The 22957-nt window shown below is 39.0% G+C and overlaps 1 protein-coding gene across 1 annotated transcript; it reads right to left on the bottom strand.

The window, feature by feature from the left end:
• Positions 1–3652: 3652 nt before the first annotated feature.
• On the bottom strand, positions 3653–20352 carry LOC126253072 (probable dimethyladenosine transferase). Its single transcript, XM_049954163.1, has 6 exons — positions 20136–20352; positions 6758–6944; positions 6340–6643; positions 6020–6241; positions 4072–4178; positions 3653–3962 (listed from the first exon to the last, which is right to left on the bottom strand). Exons 1-6 carry the CDS (start codon positions 20191–20193, stop codon positions 3920–3922), a joined length of 921 nt encoding a protein of 306 aa, XP_049810120.1. The 5' UTR covers positions 20194–20352; the 3' UTR covers positions 3653–3919.
• Positions 20353–22957: the final 2605 nt, after the last annotated feature.

Raw genomic sequence — 22957 nt, 5'->3', positions numbered from 1 at the left:
TCAAGTCCATGGATCTCTGGCTACTTGAGCATCCCTGGTGCCACATGGATCTCCACCAAGCTGCCATTGCTCTGCACCTGCTAAGACTCCGTTACAGACTCTGCTGTCATGGGACGGTATTTCTTCTTAAGCTGAAAGTTGTGAGTCAACACATCTTTCTGCAATTTGCCACAGCCACTGCAGCAAACCTGCTGTCTCTCCTTCAGTAAGTCCTACTAACCAATTGCCTTTGCGTAACCCATACCTGGCACCAAATTTATTTATGTCGTGTTCCAAACATGTGTACTGCCTGACATGGTTTGTAAAAGTGGAGAAGCCATTTGATCACTGTACGAAGGATACTTGATCTGATAATTATGTTAACATCCCTGGTATGAAAAGCAAGGTAGGAGGTGACTTGTTTATTTCCAAGTCAGAAGCGTTTAACAACTTCTGAGTTTATTTAAAAATGTTACAGTGTCAAGTTAACTGCCCAGGTTACAGTGTTCCCAATGAAACAAAGTGACAGTGACTGACTATTACCATTTAGTCTTCTCTAATGTGAAGCTGTCACTAGCACCCAAATTCCAAAACACAGAGACCACAGCTACTTACCTAAAATCCCATCCGATCTGGTTGTTATCCCTGCAACTCTTCCAGCTGCCTGCCTGCACCTTCTCACTTCAGACAGAGACTTCTAACCTGCCTGCAATTTCTCTGACTGTAGCTCCTGCTCTTGAGTTTTGTTCAGCTTTCCCTTTCGATCCTGTTGGCCTCTGACATGATGTAATGTCCAAGGTCTCTCACTACCTCACTCGCTCTGTGTACACGAGGATCTTCAGAAGCTGGGTGACAGGGCCTGTGTCCTAAACCCTTCATTGGCTTCTCATGACATAGTGGCATGCCCACCTAAAGACCCTCTTGTACCATGCTCTCTGTCTAACTACAAACGCTGGGCTCTTATTATTCTTAATTGCACTGCTTATCAAGGGCTCAATTTTCAGAAATACATACGGCCCCTTTGTGCTTTCATAAGTTACGGTTTTTTATCACACACAGCTGCTCAGCAGCCTGGCATCTGGCTGGTCCGATTGCTGCACATAGCTTCCCTTGCCAGGCTCTAAGACGTATTTTCTTCCCAGTTTGTCACTAATTTTAATGTAACACTTGGCTTCTGCAGAGACTTTAATATGCCAATAAGACTTTGATCTGCCTTCAAGGTATCAAAAGGTTCCACCTCAGTATGGCTGCATATAGTGACACGCTACCGTGTAAGCAACTTGTTTGCTACAACTCACAGCCGCCCACTCTTATACAGCTGTGCCAACGGCTTGCATTTGGTAGTCTCTTAGGTCATTAATGTTGCAATTACAGATCCAAAAATTATAGAAATTATTTTTTTTGTTTTCACAGTTTATGGCATAATTAACACAGAAACCTAGAGTTAAGTGCAATTTGGACATAAGAAAAATGCACTACTTTGCAAGGCCAGCATATAGTCACACATTCCTATAAAAATGTGACAGAAATGACAGGTCATACGAATGAGCATGAGTCATGGAACATATATATTTTATGGCCTTCATTGGACCACTCTAGTCAAAAATACAAAGTTGTAAACAAGTTGTTACACAGGGATACAATTTGGCTCAACAATAACTTAACATGATATTTAGGTAATATAATTATTAGAGTCTATTCTTATATGAAAGGCGTTTTGCTCTTCTGTCTGCCAAATATTTCATCATTCTTTCAGATATTTTCTTTCTTTCTTCATCTGAGACCACTCTTCCTGTAATCCTTTTATTGATTTTCATTTGTAGTCTGATTTGCAGGTCTTGCAGTATTCTGGTTTTCTCTGTCTTGTTTTTTAGGTTATCTACTGTAATTTTGAGTTCTTTTATATCTTCCTTAATTTCTGTGATCCATTTAATGTCACTCTTGCTATTCCACAATTTTTGTATTATTTTTTTACTAATTATGTTTTCTGGAGTTCTCATCAGATGCCAAAGAATGAGATGCGTTTCCTCCTGATCGTGCTCATGACTGGTTCTATTTTCTTATATACTGTTTCATTTGATGCTATTCTCCAATGTCCATTTATTTTATACTGTTTATTTGTGCATGTCCCAATTATTCTTCTTTCTGTTTTTAGTATTCTGTCAATTTCTGCTGTATTAGTTGTTTTGAAGATAGTTTCAGCTGCATACGTTATTTCTGCTTGTGTAACTGTTTTATAGTGTTTTCATTTTGCATCTATAGATAGGCTTTTATTGTTGTATGTAGTTTTGGTAATGTAATTTGCGTAGTTCAGTTTTTTTATTCTATTCTGCCATGATGGCTTCTCATTTAGATTGTATGTTATTATTTTGCCTAAATATTTAAATTTATCAACAATTTTAATTTCCTGTTCTCCTATTGTAATTTTGTTTGCAAGTGGTGGATAAGTTAGCATAATTTTCGTTTTTTCGAATGATATTCTAAGGCCTACTTTCTCTGCTATTTCTTGTAGTGATTTCACTTGTTGCCTGGCTTCTTGAATGGTGTTGGCTAGGAGAGCAAGATCATCAACGAATCCCAAGCAGTTTAGGCTAATATCATCTTTTGCACTTACAATTCTCGTCATCTTTGGATTGTCCTTGTACCATTCTCTCATTGTGTACTCCAGTGCACAGTTGAACAGTAATGGTGATAGGCAGTCACCTTGTCTTAAGCCTGCTTTTATGAGGAATGGTTCTGAAATTTCTCCTCTAAATTTCACTTTTGATTTGGTGTTGGTTAGAGTGAGTTGTATTATTTTACTTAGTTTTGGATGGAGTCATAGATTTCTTAAAATTTTTAATACTGAAGGTCTGTGGAGACAGTCATATGCCTTCTCAAAATCTACAAATGTTATTGCCAAAGTGTTTGTTCCATTTCTTGTAGTATGCCATAATCAATTTTAAACTAATTATCTGCTCTGCACAGCTTCTCCATGGTCTGAAACCTTCCTGATACTCTCCTAACTCCTGTTCTAATTGTTCCTTGATTCTTTCATATTAGTTACTAATAACTATCAGCTTATAATTTGTACATATTTTGAACCTAGGAAGAAAAAAATATTTATTCCTGTTAATTGAATCTGTGTTTTATAGTCCCTATATCAATTCCATAATTCAATACTAAGTTATGCATCATGCCTTCACTGCACGAACATGCTTAATATATCCCAACAAATGAAATCTGTTTTACTAAATTTAGTAACTATGAACTAATTATATTGGTAAGAGACTGGTAGCAAGGGAGAGACACAGCATTCTGTGCTTATATACGCATTATGTATCAGTGTTTCGTTAGCCGATTACTGATACTTCTTATTCTACTTACTGCTTCAGGTGTTCTTTTATGAAGATCACTTCGAAGTGTTGTATTTATGTGATGAAGTGTGTATTTCTTGTGCAGCTCCCTACACATTTTTTGAACAAGTTCACTTGAAAAAGACTTTCTCTGCTTAATTATACAAAATATTTGAATAACAACATTGCTTCGAAACCTTATCTTTTACCTTTTTATATCGTCAAAGTTTAGTTTCCTACAATGTGAATTAATCTGTTTTGGAGGAGACTTCATACCACACACTAGACAAATGCTGACACAAGGAAAAAACATTAGAACTAACTTTACAGGTCATGCATTTCTGGAACCAAATAGTGTTCTTTCCTTTTTTATTAGACAACTGGATACCTGCAGCAACAAACTGGGCATAAAGAGCTCACTTTTAAGTTCTCACAATGTGTGCTCAGACCTTAATAACAAAAATAATTATACACTCAGAAATCTTAAACGATGTTTCCAAGTCCACTGCACCATATGCAAGAAGACGCCACTGTGTCCACAAGTGTACTTCATTCAGGAGTGATGCAGGTGACAACTGTCCCATGTATATATAAAAATTCCACTGCTACGAAAAATGTACACCTTCCATATTGAATGCGTGCAAGAGCCTGGAAAATGGACGTAATTTATAAGATGCAAAGAAATATGCAATGTTCCACTGTAAAATTATCGACATAAAGAGGCTCTGCAGACAGAACACTATATCAAGATGCTTACTTCATGAAGTCATCAATATCCATGGTTCGGGCTCTCTTTGTTTCAAAATCATTTTGCTTGAGGATATCATCAATCTTCACTTTAATGTCAAACTTGTCTGGAAGTGTCTGAAATTATTGCAAGTGATATTAGTTTTAAAATTTGGTTTGCACGTAAATCTAAGAAACTCTAAAGCCACAACATGCTCGTAAAATTAACCATGGTTTACTATTTTGTTATGGAAGTAATATTTTTCTATTTACACGTGATGAGAGCAAACAGTTGCACACACTTGATGAGAGCACGCAGCTGTGCACACAGGAGTAACAAATGGAAGATGAATAAACTGGAAATTAAAGGAAAATGAAACATATCTCCAAATCCTATCCCCAGCTTTATTGTGACAGATCAAGGAAAAAAAAAGTCTTAAACTGGATGCAAATTACTTTGGCTTTTACCATACAAGCTTCCTCATTGCGGAGGGCTGGTAACTCATTTCAATGCTGAGTGCATAATAGCGACATGAAGTGATTCACTGCAGATGGATAAACCCTTTCCATGCAATACGACAGACAAGTTCCACCCAGGGCAGCACTGTTCTACCAACTTTTGGAGTACCTCCATGAAAAAGTTTCAAGTGCCAACTTGATATGCAGAACAGGTCTGTCACACAGCTCTTAAAGGTAGCAACATTTTGTTCGGATGGATAAACTGAAATACCACAGAGCAATGTTGGGTCTTGAACAGCTTACCACCAACCTAACGGCATCAAAGTTGGTGAAGGTTTATAAGAAATCAAATTCTTAATTTACAACAGTTAATGTCAGCACATTTCAGCATGGTTTCTATTCAAAATAATCCATATGAATGATGAGCTTCGTGCAAGACGCAGGCACATATATGTTGAATACTGGCTGAAAGAAAGAATAAAGCTAACTTATTTTGTGTGGCAATTTGTTACTGGGGATATGAGCCCACTAGTTTATTATAGAACTTGAAACAACAATCAAAGCAGTAGGTGGATATTTGGCACCAAAAAGGTTAAGTCCACCTCATCTGTCACAAAGGCTATGGCCAGAAATTTATGGAAGTCAAAAATGACTGGCTTAAATCAATAACTAGTGAATACCACGTGTCTTCTGGATCCACGGAGTGAAAAAGACACACAAGGAAATGCTGAAGAGCAAAAGAAAAATATTTCCTTTCATCAGGGCACTGAAAGGAGCTATGGAAACATTAAAATTGAGGTATCTGAGGTACAAATACTTGGAACATCAACTGTAATTTACAGATCTCTCTTCCTATACCAGACACTTATTCCGACAGCTAAAAAAGCCTATAGCTAAAAAAGAAGAAAGATTTCGGTTAGATGTCCTATTGATAACGTGGTCATTAGAGTTTAAGCACAAGCTCAAATTGAGGAACATAAACATTCATGCTCTTTCAAAGGAACCATGCTGAAACTTGCATTAAGTGACTTATGGAAACCATAGAAAAGATGGGCAGATGGAGATCTAAATTACTATTATCACATACATAAATCCAGTGTCTTGTCACTGCCATATCTCTCTTGTTAGCCAAATGTGGAGACAGAGAATGTTTTGGTCTAATAAAGACGTTATAGCATACCTTCCAGAATCACACTTCAGGAACACAATCTAATTACCACAAAAATGTTGGACATTTTTGGTCTAAAAGGGGCCTATGTCACAAAAATAAAGGCACATTAACTAAAAAATAGTATTTCACTGCCACACAAAGAACTTTTCATTGTGATCTTGTACTATCCTTTAGCTGTCACCACCTTTATTTGCAATTTAAACAATATAGAACTATAATTCTCAACATCATGCATTCAAAATGAAGACTCCTATTTATATTCCACAGTCTTAATAATTTTTCCTCAAATTTAGCATGTTGTTACGTCTTAAGTTGGTGGCTGCATATTAGAAGTAACAGGGATACTTACTATGTTGTGTAATGAACAGTGAATCTTGTAATTCTTTTCAAGTGCAGCAAGAACTGATGACTGTTTAAATGCTGAGCCCAATGTTTTATTCTTTCTTGTGAAGGCAATTCTTGTAAGCCCATCCCACTCTGTAAAATTGATGGGAGGCGGAGGATTTCTAGGCTCTATTCGAACTACACTTGATTCCACCTTTGGAGGTGGCTTGAAATTGTTCTTCCCTACCTGCAAAACATATTATTTGGTACACTGTTTTAAAAAACGGGTGTGAACTAGATTCTGCAATGATAAAATGGTGAGACAATTCTGTCTTGAACACAAACCTTCAATAGCATATCCACTCTTGCTAAGAGCTGAGTGTTAATGGATAATCTACAGTACAGTTTATCACCAGGTTTTGCAACAAGCCTTTGAGCAAATTCTCGTTGGAACATAATTACTGCACAACGGAAGAACGGCCTGTGTAAAAGGAGCTTGAAAACTAGACGTGACGAGATCTGATACGGGATATTTGCCACACACAAGTCAAAGAATGGCAAGTCTGACTTCAGAACATCACCAATCAATATATGCAGTTTAGATTGCATTGGTGTACCTTGTACCCTTTTTTGCAGTTCAGCAACTAAACTGAAAACAAGAATATTACATTACATATCCTTCTTTATCAAATGGCTAAAGTAAATTTTAATACGGCAATGCATTTTCATTTAATTTATAGAATAATTACGAAGTTCCTCTTACCGTGTATCTATTTCACAGGCTATAACTTTTTTAGCCCTTTCAAGAAGTTTGACAGTCATATTTCCAGTACCTGGACCAATTTCTAGCACTACATCAGTAGGTCGTAGAGCAGCTTTTTCAATCATACTTTGAATTATCAAAGGATTCTTCAAAATATGTTGACCAAATTCTTTGTTGAATAGAATTCCTGAAAGAAAGAAAATATCATTATTCATCCATATAACGTATTTTTCTTCTGTGTGCAAGGGGGTATAAGAAATATAACAAATGTGTTTGTTATTTGGCAAGAGAAAGGTATTAGAAGGGAAAGGTGGTGGAGATTCTGGGCAGCTCATGTCCTAACAATAAACTGAAGTTACGAAGTGACAATGGCTCTGAGCACTATGGGACTTAACATCTGTGGTCATCAGTCCCCTAGAATTTAGAACTACTTAAACCTAACTAACCTAAGGACATCACACACATCCATGCCCGAGGCAGGATTCGAACCTGCGACCATAGCAGTCGCGCGGTTCCGCACTGCGCGCCTAGAACCGCTAGATACGAAGTGACATTAATATTAAATTTACACTTCTGAAGAAGCGTTAAATTTTATTGCAACATGAGTTATTCTTCAAATTATAGTACAGAATTAATCACTGATTGGTTCTGAAACTCTAACAGCATCTGTGGTTGCAGATTAAATTACAGGAATTTGGATCCACCAATTATGCAAGCAACTGTTCAGTTTAATCTCCCAACATGTTTTAGCCGACTTACCATCAGTCAGTACTTTTATTAAGTTCTGCAAAATGTAAATATATTTTACATGATTCTTAGAGTCAAAATTAAGTTTAAAAGCATTTTACATCTGTTTTGATTATTAACTTATTTTCTAGAATTCAAGGTTGTATAAGACCTCATTTGCATTGTTGTACAGAGTGTTGGTATTCAGGGATACAACAAGCACTTCAGATTGTGTATTCACCTTTCATTAGCTCACCTCAGACTTCACCCAACCCCATAAACAAACATCTAAAGGCTTGAGGTTTGGTGATAACTGCGGCCAGTTAATTGTACTACCACGAGCAATCTAGTGATTACAGTAAGACACATACATGTGTGTTACTACCCTAAAAACAAATGTTCATTAAATATATTCTACATCAGAAACCATTCAGAATAGGGATATGTCCATATGAAGTTTTTTTTATTTTTTTTTTCAAATGAGTGTTTATGTCATGTCACATACCGGGATATTGGCCATTCCCCCTGGGACACTATGTATAGCTTGCCATAATATAAAGAAGGTCCTAAATGAACCTAACATTCTAGAAAAACAAGGTAATAATCATAACATACATACACACATGTTCACAAAAAACAGAACACCTTGAACGACTACAGACAGGACATCCACATTCACAAGACATGTACTTTAGTATGTTCTGAGAAACCACTAGCATTTCAGTCACCTCAGGTCAGCACGTATCCCGTTGCCTAGTAGGCACAGGATCCACCATGGGCCCTGATAACTTATTCCACGCATGATGGCATCAACAAGTATAAGGCATGAATGGTGTCCTGCAGTATAACCACCCATGCTGCATTCATCTGGTTCCAAAGTTCACTTGTGGTGGTTGGCACTGGATTACAAAGCTGCACCCGTTGTTTCAACATATTCCACATATTTTCGATTGGTAACAAGTCTGGTGACCTAGTGGGCCAGGGCAAAAGACTGACATCACGACACCAGGAAGGCATTTGTTCGGGCAGCAACATGTGGCTGTGCACTGTCTTGCTGAAAAATGACATCTAGGGTTTTGTGCTGAAAGGATATGACTACAGGTCGCAGGATGTCATTCACATAGGTCACATTAGTCACAGTGTCCTGAACATACACCAACTGTGGTAAGTGATTGTACCCAATAGTACCCCACATCATAAGGCCTTGAGTTGGCACTGCATGTCTTGTGCGAATACTGTCACTGTGATGCCATTCCCCCTGTCTGCGGCAAACCAAAATGTGGCCATCATTTTCAAACAAACTGAACCTGGATTCACCCAAAAACACTATCTGATGCCATTCCTGTCCCCAGTAACATTATTCCATATACCATTGCCATCTAACATGCTTCCATAAATTCGTCAAAGGTAGGCAGACAACTGGATGACACAAACGTAATCCATGCCATAATAAACAGCAATGGACTGTTACCTCTGATAGTGTATGATGTGTTACACTATTCCACTGATGTTCCAGAGCTGAGGAGGATGCAGATCTGTCCTGCAATGCCATTTGGATGAGGTGTCGATTTTCTTGGAGGGGGAGAGGGGGAGGGGGGGATGGGGGGAAGGGGGGGGGGAGGAGTCTGGGTGGTACAATCTGACCCATCTCATAGTGTTCTACGGCCTTTCGTGAGCCACTCTGCAAATACCTGTTGTGCTGCTGAAACACTTCATCCCACACACGCAGCAATTTCCCGGGTAGCTGCATCACATTTTCTCATGTCAATAAGATGCCCTCTTTCAAACTCGCTGATTTGAAGGTACAGTTACGCATACGTCTGTAATGCTTCCTGCATGTCTGCTCAAGTCACGCTGACCCATTACCTTTGGTTTATAGTGACGACACAGCCACATTTTACTGGTAACTGGTGTTTCACCACGAAATCGGTGTTGACCTGAACCCGCACGCCGACATGGTTCAAATGCTAATCATTTCTGCAAAACATACTAACGCATATGTCCTGTTTATATGAACATTATATCTCTACTTGTTCACGTCCCCCCCTCCCCCCCCCCCCCAAGACAACATGAGTGTAAAATGCTTTTAAACCTAATTTCCCTTCGGCTAACTGTAATTGTAAACATTTCTTTATTTTACAGAACAGAGTAGAGTACCCACTGATTATGATACAATGGTACTGAAATATGCTTGAGAATTAAAATGAACAGTAGCTTGCATAGTAGGCCAGACATGCTTTCTCACAATTTACTCTGCTAACACAGAGGCTGTTAGAGCTTCAGAATGAAACAATAACTAATTCTGTGCCTAATCCGAAGAGACACACATCTTACAATAAAAATTTAATGCTTCTTCCGAGGTCCTTACATAGGAAGCCCAAGTACATTTGGATAAAATTAATTGTCTTTAATGAATCACCACAGCATTAGCCTGAGGTGGTTTAGGGAAACCACCATTCCCAGAAGTTTAGTACCTTAAACACTAGGGCAGTTTACTTAAACAATAATACAATTCATATCATATGAAATGCACCAGTCTGTAGCTTTTGGCTACTAAATTTCACACTTTAAGCCATGATTTCTATTACCAAATTTCACAATTAAAGGTTAATAGTTAAAGTGAATGTTGTTATCTTCACAGCAAATACATTTATTTTTCTATGAACCTACTGCACAGACCATCACATAGAGCTATATGTACTGTATTTTACAGGCTATAAGACACTACGGACTATAAGACATCTTACATTTTAAGCATTTTTTTAAAGAATAACATTTTTACCATTTTTATTACTATAATACAAAGACAGGAAAAAAGGGGAAAAAGCTTAGGTTATAAAACCGAACTGATCTTTAAAATCCCTGAAATTCGTCATTTGAACTTTTTTCTTTCTCTTACTCTCCATTGTCATAGCTGCCCTCTTCATCGATAATATGGTCTTCACTGGCATTGAGAGCATTGCCTATGCTGCACTTCTTTAAAGGTTTAACAATAATGTCTTCTCTCACTCTAGACCACGACTGTTTTATCCACTCGTACACTTGTTTGATTGTAGGTAATTTTAAAGCTTCCTTCAGTGTGAATTCATGTTGGGTTTCACCAATCATCCATTTGTTCCATTCCTCAGTCTGCCCGCTTAGCTGAGTGGTTTTGGCATTGTGCGTTTGGAAATGATCATCAGATTGAGTTTAGTACCATCAGCGCAGCATGAAAGGCTAACAGTGTAGTGCATTTATCATGTCCACTTGTTTTTATAGCTACAATTTTAGCACTTTTCAAAGCAACAGTTCTGTTAATTGGCACATCAAATACCAGTACTTTCATCCACATTCCTTACCTGACTTAGTTCAACACTGTTTTTGTTTTGATGTTAAATAATAAAGCAATGGAAAAATAGTATTTTCTCTTCATACTCTTGCAACATTTTCTGAGATATTTTGGTTTTGGTTTGCATACTCAGTCCACGATGCTTCATACATCTGTAGCACCAGCCAACTATACCCTTAAAGTCTCTTAAGCCTCACTGTAGCACTAGCTTATGAGCGTGTATTTGAATCACTTTTTGTATTAATTCCAATGCCATTTCGACAGTGTTCTTGAATCCATTTCAATATGTTATCTTCCAGTTTTGGCCACTTTGCACTCAGTCCTCTACTTGCACATTTAGTCTTCCTCATTTTTTTTTCCAATTCTTCTTTACTACTCCAGCAATCCCAAATGGTTTTTTTTCTGTTGGAGGACGGCCAAAATGTCACTCAGCTGCTCTGTTTCCATGTTCTTTGTTATTACTTTCAATTTACAGTCCGCATCATTTTTTCATTACGAAACTAGCTACTAACAAAAATACTGTACTGTTACCGATCATACAAATGACTATCAATTCAAGTTCACTGGCACCGTAGACTGCAATTACACATCATAGGGTAGGCAGTGTTCTGGGCCTATGATGGCCGGGTGGGATAGAATGGAGATAGTGTTAGCAAGGTTGTGAATCCCTGCAACCATTTGAGAAGAAAATTAGCTATTTTAAATAAAGTTGATGGGGGGGGATCTTTGCCAGCATTCACATGGAACGATTCAGGGAATCCATAAAAAGCTAAAACAGGATTAAAGAAGTGAATGTCACCCCTACTGTACACTGCACAATCTAGCACAGTGGAATTATGCAGCTCTCTGAACTACTTTTGTGGCTGGGTACAAATTTATGGTCTACCAAAAGTTCAAATCCACAAGTTTGCTTTGACTGTGATGAAACTATGTTTGTAGATGGTGTGTTGTGGTGTTTGGTGACACCCGCTCATGTTAAATGTTTATGTTTCAAAGTTGTTTGTTAGATACGTTAGTGAGACATTAAACATTGTAAGCTGAGTGTGTCAGGATGTTAATGGAAGAGTCAGTGTTTGTTTGATAGTGAGTTACTACGATTTTAGCTATTGTGGCTGATAGATTCATGTTTGTGTTTGGAATGTGTACCACATATTTATTATTGTGAGGGACTCAATATTATTTTTCTCTTAGTTATGGATACAACGCAGAAATTTATAAGTAGGCCATTGCTTGCCGCAATGGGTGACATTATGTTGTCTGCGATCAAGTTCCTACAGTTATTTAGATCATTTTTATTTGCTTTGTATTGTAATATGTATGGTATGCATGGTTATGTAAATAGTTGTTTATGTTTATTGAAACTGGAGATGATGCTAATTTTCACGAATTTCAGGATTTGTTTCTTTAGTGTCCCACAAGTGTGGTGGATTGTGGTTATTAGGTATTGTGAATATTGGTTTATCATTGTTGGTTAAGTTCCGTTTTTGGTATTAGTTACAAGAGTGAGTTTTGGTTTTTTTACTGTGGACTTTGTTTTAGACAGATAGGGTAAGTGAAGGTTTCAAAAACAGATTTGATGATGTGTGTGCATTTCATTTTTGGAACTGCCTTCTTGTGAACTATACAGGTCAACTGAAATTTGTGATACTAGGTTTTCAAATTGTTTGGGGGTTCCTGGTATTGAGGGCTTTGTTGGAGCTATGTAGGTCAAAGGTTCCTGGTATTGAGGGCTTTGTTGGAGCTATGTAGGTCAAGTGAAATTTGAGATGGTGGATTTTCGAGTTGTGTGTGGGTTACTAGTACTTTGGTCTTTGTTTGAACTGTATAGGCCAAGCAGAATTTACGATACAAATGTCTTTTTTTTTTTTTTTTAAAGTTGTGTTAATGTTCAGAATTTTGTGTGGTTAAATTGTGTTTTGGAATGGTGGTGTGTGTCTTACTGTCATATATTTAGTTTGTCTCCAACAAAAATGTCCTACTTCCCACAGTTGTCCTGTTAGTTTGATTCTATTGGAGGAATTAAACATTACATGTGTTATTTCTGTTTGTTCACAGGTTTAATGAGTGACATCTTGGTCACATCTGAAATACAAACAGGAGCGTGTGCCCTATTCGTGACCTCAAGGGACAAATCCATGGGTGGAGTCTCAACTTTCAATTTTGCTTAAAATGTATGAGTGTGTAATTAAAAGAAACACTTCTGTAACAATAATATGCTGTGTTCTCCTTAAAAACTGAATCGAGATTAAGGGACTTGCAATCACAACCTCATTTTACTTCTGGTAAAATTTTGGTTCTGAAGTAGATAACAAACAATACAGCTTAACTGAAATTAACCCAGCCCATTTCTGTAGCATAGATGCAGAGGTGACAACTACCAAATATGTAATCTACATTTAAATTACGCATGTCAGTGTACATTATGTAATGAAAAACATTCCAAACCAGTATCAATTATGCTCATCCCTTCATCATCCATGCTACTCAATTCTTGGACGATTAATAGGGAAATTATATTTAATATGCCTCACATAAGGCCGCACTTACTTAATTTTAACATAAATTATAATGAATGAGATAAATGGGGCATTTGTAGGAGTGATGAGATGATTTAGTCATTATACTATTGTGTGCCACCCCCATGAACCTTGCTGTTGGTGGGGAGGCTTGTGTGCCTCAGCGATACAGATAGCCATATCGTAGGTGGGAGGGATATCTGTTGAGAGGCCAGACAAACATGTGGTTCCTGAAGAGAGGCAGCAGCCTTTTCAGTAGTTGCAGTGGCAACAGTCTACATCTACATCTACATCTATACTCCGCGAGCCACCTTACGGTGTGTGGCGGAGGGTACTTATTGTACCACTATCTGATCCCCCCTTCCCTGTTCCATTCACGAATTGTGCGTGGGAAGAACGACTGCTTGTAAGTCTCCGTATTTGCTCTAATTTCTCGGATCTTTTCGTTGTGATCATTACGCGAGATATATGTGGGCGGTAGTAATATGTTGCCCATCTCTTCCCGGAATGTGCTCTCTCGTAATTTCGATAATAAACCTCTCCGTATTGCGTAACGCCTTTCTTGAAGTGTCCGCCACTGGAGCTTGTTCAGCATCTCCGTAACGCTCTCGCGCTGACTAAATGTCCCCATGACGAATCGCGCTGCTTTTCGCTGGATCATGTCTATCTCTTCTATTAATCCAACCTGGTAAGGGTCCCATACTGATGAGCAATACTCAAGAATCGGACGAACAAGCGTTTTGTAAGCTACTTCTTTCGTCGATGAGTCACATTTTCTTAGAATTCTTCCTATGAATCTCAACCTGGCGCCTGCTTTTCCCACTATTTGTTTTATGTGATCATTCCACTTCAGATCGCTCCGGATAGTAACTCCTAAGTATTTTACGGTCGTTACCGCTTCCAATGATTTACCACCTATGGCATAATCGTACTGGAATGGATTTCTGCCCCTATGTATGCGCATTATATTACATTTATCTACGTTTAGGGAAAGCTGCCAGCTGTCGCACCATTCATTAATCCTCTGCAGGTCTTCCTGGAGTACGTACGAGTCTTCTGATGTTGCTACTTTCTTGTAGACAACCGTGTCATCTGCAAATAGCCTCACGGAGCTACCGATGTTGTCAACTAAGTCATTTATGTATATTGTAAACAATAAAGGTCCTATCACGCTTCCTTGCGGTACTCCCGAAATTACCTCTACATCTGCAGATTTTGAACCGTTAAGAATGACATGTTGTGTTCTTTCTTCTAGGAAATCCTGAATCCAATCACAAACCTGGTCCGATATTCCGTAAGCTCGTATTTTTTTCACTAAACGTAAGTGCGGAACCGTATCAAATGCCTTCCTGAAGTCCAGGAATACGGCATCAATCTGCTCGCCAGTGTCTACGGCACTGTGAATTTCTTGGACAAATAGGGCGAGCTGAGTTTCACATGATCTCTGTTTGCGGAATCCATGTTGGTTATGATGAAGGAGATTTGTATTATCTAAGAACGTCATAATACGAGAACATAAAACATGTTCCATTATTCTACAACAGATTGACGTAAGCGAAATAGGCCTATAATTATTCGCATCTGATTTATGACCCTTCTTGAAAATGGGAACGACCTGCGCTTTCTTCCAGTCGCTAGGTACTTTACGTTCTTCCAGAGATCTACGATAAATTGCTGATAGAAAGGGGGCAAGTTCTTTAGCATAATCACTGTAGAATCTTACGGGTATCTCGTCTGGTCCGGATGCTTTTCCGCTACTAAGTGATAGCAGTTGTTTTTCAATTCCGATATCGTTTATTTCAATATTTTCCATTTTGGCGTCCGTGCGACGGCTGAAGTCAGGGACCGTGTTACGATTTTCCGCAGTGAAACAGTTTCGGAACACTGAATTCAGTATTTCTGCCTTTCTTCGGTCGTCCTCTGTTTCGGTGCCATCGTGGTCAACGAGTGACTGAATAGGGGATTTAGATCCGCTTACCGATTTTACATATGACCAAAACTTTTTAGGGTTCTTTTTTAGATTGTTTGCCAATGTTTTATGTTCGAATTCGTTGAATGCTTCTCTCATTGCTCTCTTTACGCTCTTTTTCGCTTCGTTCAGCTTTTCCTTATCAGCTATGATTCGACTACTCTTAAACCTATGATGAAGCTTTCTTTGTTTCCGTAGTACCTTTCGTACATGATTGTTATACCACGGTGGATCTTTCCCCTCGCTTTGGACCTTAGTCGGTACGAACTTATCTAAGGCGTACTAACCAAAACAGCCTTGCTGTGCTGGTACTGCGAACAGCTGAAAGCAAGGGGAAACTACAGCCGTAATTTTTCCCGAGGGCATGCAGCTTTACTGTATGGTTAAATGATGATGGCATCCTCTTGGGTAAAATACTCCGGAGGTAAAATAGTCCCCCATTCAGATCTCCGGGCGGGGACTACTCAGGGGGACGTTGTTCTCAAGAGAAAGAAAACTGATATTCTATGGACTGGAGCATGGAATGTCGGACCCTTTAATTGGGCAGATAGGTTAGAAAATTTAAAAAGGGAAATGGATAGGTTAAAGTTAGATATAGTGGGAATTAGTGAAGTTCGGTGGGAGGAGCAATAAGACTTCTGGTCAGGTGAACATAGGATTATAAATACAAAATCAAGTAGGGGTAATGCAGGAGTAGATTTAATAATGAATAAAAAAATAGGAGTTTGGGTAAGCTACTACAAACAGCACAGTGAACGCACTATTGTGGCCAAGATAGATACGAAGGCCACGCCCACCACTGTAGTACAAGTTTATATGCCAACTAACTCTGCAGATGATGTAGAGATTGATGAAATGTATGATGAGATAAAAGAAATTATTCAGATAGTGAAGGGAGATGAAAATTTAATAGTCACGGGTGACTGGAATTCGATAGTAGGAAAAGGAAGAGAAGGAAACGTAGTAGGTTAATAGGGAACGGGGATAAGGAATGAAAGAGGAAGCCGCCTGGTAGAATTCTGTACAGAGCATAACTTAATCATAGCTAACACTTAGTTCAAGAATCATGAAAGAAGGTTGTATACATGGAAGAAGCCTGGAGATACTGGAAGGTATCAGATAGATTATATAATGGTAAGACAGCGATTTAGGAACCAGGTTTTAAATTGTAAGACATTTCCAGGGGCGGATGTGGACTCTGACCACAATCTATTGGTTATGAACTGTAGATTAAAACTGAAGGAACTGCAAAAAGGTGGGAATTTAAGGAGATTGGACCTGGATAAACTGACAGAACCAGAGGTTGTAGAGAGTTTCAGGGAGAGCATTAGGGAATGATTGACAAGAATGGGGGAAAGAAATACAGTAGAAGAAGAATGGGCAGCTTTGAGAGATGAAATGGTGAAGGCAGCAGAGAATCAAGTAGGTAAAAAGACGAGGGGCTAATAGAAATCCTTGAGTAACAGAAGAGATATTGAATTTAATTGATGAAAAGAGAAAATAAAAAAATGCAGTAAATGAAGCAGACAAAAAGGAATACAAACGTCTCAAAAACGATATCAACAGGAAGTGCAAAATGGCTAAGCGGGGATGGCTAGAGGACAAATGTAAGGATGTAGAGCCATATATCACTAGGGGTAAGATAGATACTGCCTACAGGAAAATTAAAGAGACCTTTGGTGGAGAACCACTTGAATGAATATCAAGAGCTCAGATGGAAATGCAGTCCTAAGCAAAGATGGGAAAGCAGAAAGGTGGAAGGAGTATATAGAGGGTCTATAAAAGGACGATGTTCTTGAGGACAATATTATGGAAATGGAGGAGGGTGTGGATGAATATGAAATGGGAGGTACGATACTGCGTGAAGAGTTTGACAGAGCACTGAAAGACCTAAGTCGAAACAAGGCCCCAGGAGTAGACAACATTCCATTCGAACTACTGATAGTCTTGGGAGAGACAGCACTGACAAAACTCTACCATCCGGTGAGCAAGATGTATGAGACAGGCGATATACCCTCATACTTCAAGAAGAATATAATAATTCCAATCCCAAAGTAAGCAGGTGTTGACAGATGTGAAAATTACCAATCAATCAGTTTAATAAGCCACTAACACGAATTCTTTACAGACGAATGGAAAAACTGGTAGAAAACGACCTCGGGGAAGATCAGTTTGGATTCCGTAGAAATGTTGGAACACGCGAGGCAATACTGATCCCACAACTTATCTTAGAAAATAAATTAAGGAAAGGCAAACCTACGTTTCTAGCATTTGTAGACTTAGAGAAAGCTTTTGACAATGTTAACTGGAATACTCTCTTTCAAATTCTGAAGGTGGCAGGGATAAAATACAGGGAGCAAAAGGCTATTTACAATTTTTACAGAAACCGGATGGCAGTTATAAAAGTCGAGAGGCATGAAAGGGAAGCAGTGGTTGGGAAGGGAGTGAGACAGGGTTGTAGCCTATCCTCGATGTTATTCAATCTGTATATTGAGCAAGCAGTAAAGGAAACAAAAGAAAAATTTGGAGTAGGAATTAAAATCCATGGAGGAGAAATAAAAACTTTGAGGCTTGCCGATGACATTGTAATTCTGTTAGAGACAGCAAAGGTCTTGGAAGAGCAATTGAACGGAATGGACAGTGTGTTGCAAGGAGGATATAAGATGAACATCAACAAAAGTAAAACTAGAATAATGGAATGTAATTTAATTAAATTGAGTGATGCTGAGGGAATTAGATTAGGAAATGAGATGCTTAAAGTAGTAAATGAGTTTTGCTATTTGGGGAGCAAAATAACTGATGATAGTCAAAGTAGGGAGGATAGAAAATGTAAACTGGTAATGGCAAGGGAAGCGTTTCTGAAGAAGAGAAATTTGTTAACACTGAGTATAGAATTAAGTGTCAGGAATTTTTCTGAAAGTATTTCTATGGAGTGTAGCCGTGTATGGCAGTGAAACATGTACAATAAATAGTTTATGCGAGTAGAGAACAGCAGCTTTCGAAACGTGGTGCTACAGAAGAATTCTAATGAGGCATCAAGGGATCACCAATTTAGTATTGGGGGGCTGCGTGGAGGATTTAATGAGGCATCAAGGGATCACCAATCTAGTATTGGAGGGCAGCGTGGAGGGTAAAAATGGTAGAAGGAGACCAAGAGATGAATACACCAAACAGATTCAGAAGGATGTAGCATGGAGAGCTGCATCAAACCAGTCTCTGGACTGAAGACCACCACCACCACCACCACCACCACAAAACACACACACACACACACACACACACACACACACACACACACACAGCCTGCTCTCTAAAATTTGTGATAAAAAGAACAGTTCAGTAGAACAGAAATAAAACAGTACAGCAAATGAGTGGGGCTGGTTGTGCCCGCTAAAACCTATAGCCTAAAGGCTTAACCCAGTCCTGACACAGTAGCTTTTCATAAATGTCAATCGTTAAAACAGAGGGCAGATTATGTTTGCTTCCAAGTTCTCATCAAAATATGACGTATACTCAGGTAAAATGAGGTGTACACTGATTTGTACACCAGAGGCATCACAGACTGGGGAGTCCTCTAATTGGAGTATGAAGCAATGAGTTAATGGGTTGTGTCCAATTTGGAGATGGGTCAGCATGACTTCATCCCAGTGCAGTGATGGGTATGAGGTATGTCACAGCTGGATAATACGTATGTAGGAGGGAGAATTTTTTTTTTCACATCATCTTGTAATGTCTTGTATCAGAATTGCAAGAGTAATTCTGTCTGTAATTTATATATATGTTCTTTGTTGTGTATCACACTGAATGTGCTGCATATTTATGTGCTGTCCTTGTCTCAACTAAACTCATGACAATTTACCTAGTTATTATCTGAATCTTCTCAATTTTTCATGTTACTAAAGACCATAAGTATTCCAGATTAATAAACACCATCTAGGATGAGAACTCTGTAAGTGAGCACTAACATGAACCTGACAATTGAACAGTGAAGGTCAAAAAACTACAGAAATGCAGATGCTAATATACTGAACAACCTAAGTCATAATCATCTTTTAAAAATGCTGTATGTCCGATTCTGGATAACAATATACAAGTAGAAGTTACATGTTGGACAACTCCTTGCAAGTTTTGTAGTTTACACATGACATACATGCGTAATATGCATCAAAATGCACATATTAGATAGGCTACCTGACTCAAAAATAAGTGGAATATTCGTATATATTTATGAATGTGTTTTTTTATGCTTAAATTAGTTTGCAAGAATGGCAATAATAATAAATGATGCTAATTACTGTAACTTCAACGACGGTAGTCCTCATAAAAACTGATTGTATTCTACATAGTGTTTTGCCAGCAAGCAGTACCCTAAGAGCATACTTTACTATTCAGTGATGAATGAGGCAAAAAGTCTAACGGAGACTGGTTTTTTATCATACGATTATGTGTCAATCTGATACACACAGCTTCCAAACCAAGCATGGGAATAATTAACAACGCGTCACTGCACAGATTGACTGACGGCATCATTAATATGGCAACGTTATAAATCTTAAGATAATGTCATACAGTTGATGCCACGGAATATTGCATATGTGTCGAAGCCTTGTAATGCCTTTCTCATAGATATTGGACAACTCAAAAACATGTCACGTTATAGAAAAGAACACTAGCGAAATAGTTCGACCGAAAATACACAAACACAGAAACACACTCTCACATAAAGACACGCAAAAGCAGAGATCGTTAGGTATGTGTACAAGACGAACATTACACTACTCACAAAACTGACAGTTGTTCTAAACGTCGATCCCTCTTCCAAATTATCGAATGCCTTACCCTGTTTGGCAACCACCTGATGCTGCCTTGCCTTCTTCTCTGCCTTTATCTTCGGCATTGCGCTTGGTTTTAAGCTAACTTCGTTCCATAAAATTTATGCTTCGCAATCACGGCTGGTCACCTCACCACGTGAAACATTATACACAACATAAACAAATGCACACCGCTGTAAACAGTATTTGTCGCCAAAGATTTTATCAACAGAATTCTTCAAAGACATAAGTCCCAATCAAAGATATACTATTCACTCCTCTATGGAACGAATAAATCGAATATGCTCGTCCACAGCCGCCTCTAAAGCCCGGTCCACACGCAACGATCTGTCTGCGCAGACATTGGCGCAGATGTCTGTACATGCAAAAGATCGCTGCAAATGTGGTGTATTCACACGACACAAACCCCAATCTACTACTCGCCCGCCATCTGTCGGTATAGAAAAGAAATATCAGTGGCAAGCGGCTACGCCCGCCGTAAACGTCAAAAATTTAATTCAGTTATTTTGAAATATAGAAATGGAGGAAGTTCTGTTGTGGTCTGTGTTCACAACGTGTGTTACAAAAAAGTTCAGAACAACCACAGGAAACAGAAAGCAGTCAAAATGGTGTAGACAGAGGCTGCTAAAGCGAAAGCAGTTTTCTCACGTAAATTTACTGCGAGATTTGCAGGGCGAAACTTTTCGGTAAACAGTTCGCAACGAATTTTATTTTTTATTACTGTTTCACTGTTTGCCGAGGCGTCAACTGCCCGCAATTTTTCAATTAGAGCATTGTATAGTGCTGTCTTTTTGTCTCGGTCACTATAGTCTTTACTTTTAATCTTCCACACACATGGGTGGTTTCTATATATTTCGATGAATTCACTAACAAACTCTCGAGAACACTGACGAGTATCAGCCATTTTAATGCCCTGTGCGCACAAATACAACACAGACTGAGCAAACATCTGTTTCGCGCCAGATTTGCGGCGATCTCCTGTCCACACGCTCCAACTTGTCTGCGCAGTTGTGGTTTGAACCCACAGATTTGAGAGGTTTCGCTCAAACCTCCAACTCCAACTTCCAGCTTTGCACACACCTCAGGTTGGTGCAAATCTTCTGTCCACACGCAACGATCTGTCTGCTCAGATGTGATGTGCGCAGACATTTGCACAGACAGATCGTTATAAGGCCCGTCCACACGCAACGATCTGTCTGTGCAAATGTCTGCGCACATCACATCTGAGCAGACAGATCGTTGCGTGTGGACAGAAGATTTGCACAAACCTGAAGTGTGTGCAAACCTGGAAGTTGGAGTTGGAGGTTTGAGCGAAACCTCTCAAATCTGTGGGTTCAAACCACATCTGCGCAGACAAGTTGGAGCGTGTGGACAGGAGATCGCCGCAAATCTGGCGCGAAACAGCTGTTTGCTCAGTCTAGTGTTGTATTTGTGCGCACAGGGCATTAAAATGGCTGATACTCGTCAGTGTTCTCGATAGTTTGTTAGTGAATTCATTGAAATATATAGAAACCACCCATGTTTGTGGAAGATTAAAAGTAAAGAATATAGTGACCGAGACAAAGAGACAGCTACACACAATGCTCTAATTGAAAAATTGTGGGCAGTTGACGCCTCGGCAAACAGAGAAACAGTAATAAAAGAAAATTCGTTGCGAACTGTTTACCGAAAAGAGTTATCCAAAGCTCAGAAATCTAGAAGATCTGGTGTAGGAGTAGATCAAGTATGCCAGCCAACCTTATGGTATTTTGATCTGCTTGGCTTTCTTAAGGTTCGCCCTGCAAATCTCGCAGTAAATTTACGTGAGAAAACTGCTTTCGCTTTAGCAGCCACTGTATACACCATTTTGACCGCTTTCTCTGTTTCCTGCGGCTGGTCTGAATGTTTTTTGCAACACAAGTTGCGAACACAGACCACAACAGAACTTCCTCCATTTCTATATTTCAAAAAACTGAATTAAATTTTTGACGTTTACGGGGAGCGTAGTCGCTTGCCACTGATATTTCTTTACTACACTGACAGATGGCGGGCGAGCAGTAGATTGAGGTTTGTGTCGTGTGAACGCACCACATTTGCAGCTATCTTTTGCATGTACATACATCTGCGCCGATGTCTGCGTGTGGACCGGGCTTAATGCAGGCGGATGTGGATCCTTACTGATACCATGGAAACAAAATTGGATTCCTCTAATTTGGAACTGCAGGAACGAACAGTACAGAACACAGCAGTAAATCAGAGAAGCTGCGTTATTTAATATTTTTCTTTTTAGGCTTCAAGCATACATACATTTTAGTCAACATAAGTTGAAAGGATAAGCAATTATAACAAGGTAACATTTGGCGTTCACATACATACATCTTAGGGCATATATTCTTAAATTTGAATTCAAGTTGCAATTTTTATATTTATTCAGTTACACACTTCGATAGGCCTACAGCAGACCACTTGTTCATATTAAAAAGTGATTTAGTTCTTTAAGGAAGTTCAAGGGCCACCATTACTTTTAGATTTTTATGTCTTCTTGGGCTATTTATCGCGCTGTTGCATCATATGCACTTCGGGCTGTAGCTGTGAGAACTAGGTCCAACCCCATAGTTGAGTGGTCAGTGCGACTGACTGACATGCACCGAAGTTCGATTCCCAACTGGGCTGGGAACTTTATTCACATGGGAACTGAGTAATGTCCTCATTCTCGTTTCATCATGGTCGACGTGCAAGTCGCCGAAGTCACATGAAACGAAAGGACTTGCAATAGGTGGATGAACAGCCTCTCATGGGGTCTCCTGGTCAATAACATTTCATTGCAAGAACTGAAATAGAGAAAAGTGG

Source organism: Schistocerca nitens, chromosome 4, assembly GCF_023898315.1.
Source record: "Schistocerca nitens isolate TAMUIC-IGC-003100 chromosome 4, iqSchNite1.1, whole genome shotgun sequence".
NCBI classification, from domain to species: Eukaryota; Metazoa; Arthropoda; class Insecta; order Orthoptera; family Acrididae; genus Schistocerca; species Schistocerca nitens.
The sequence above is the reverse complement of the archived record's forward strand: the minus strand, read 5'-3'. Positions and strand labels throughout refer to the sequence as shown.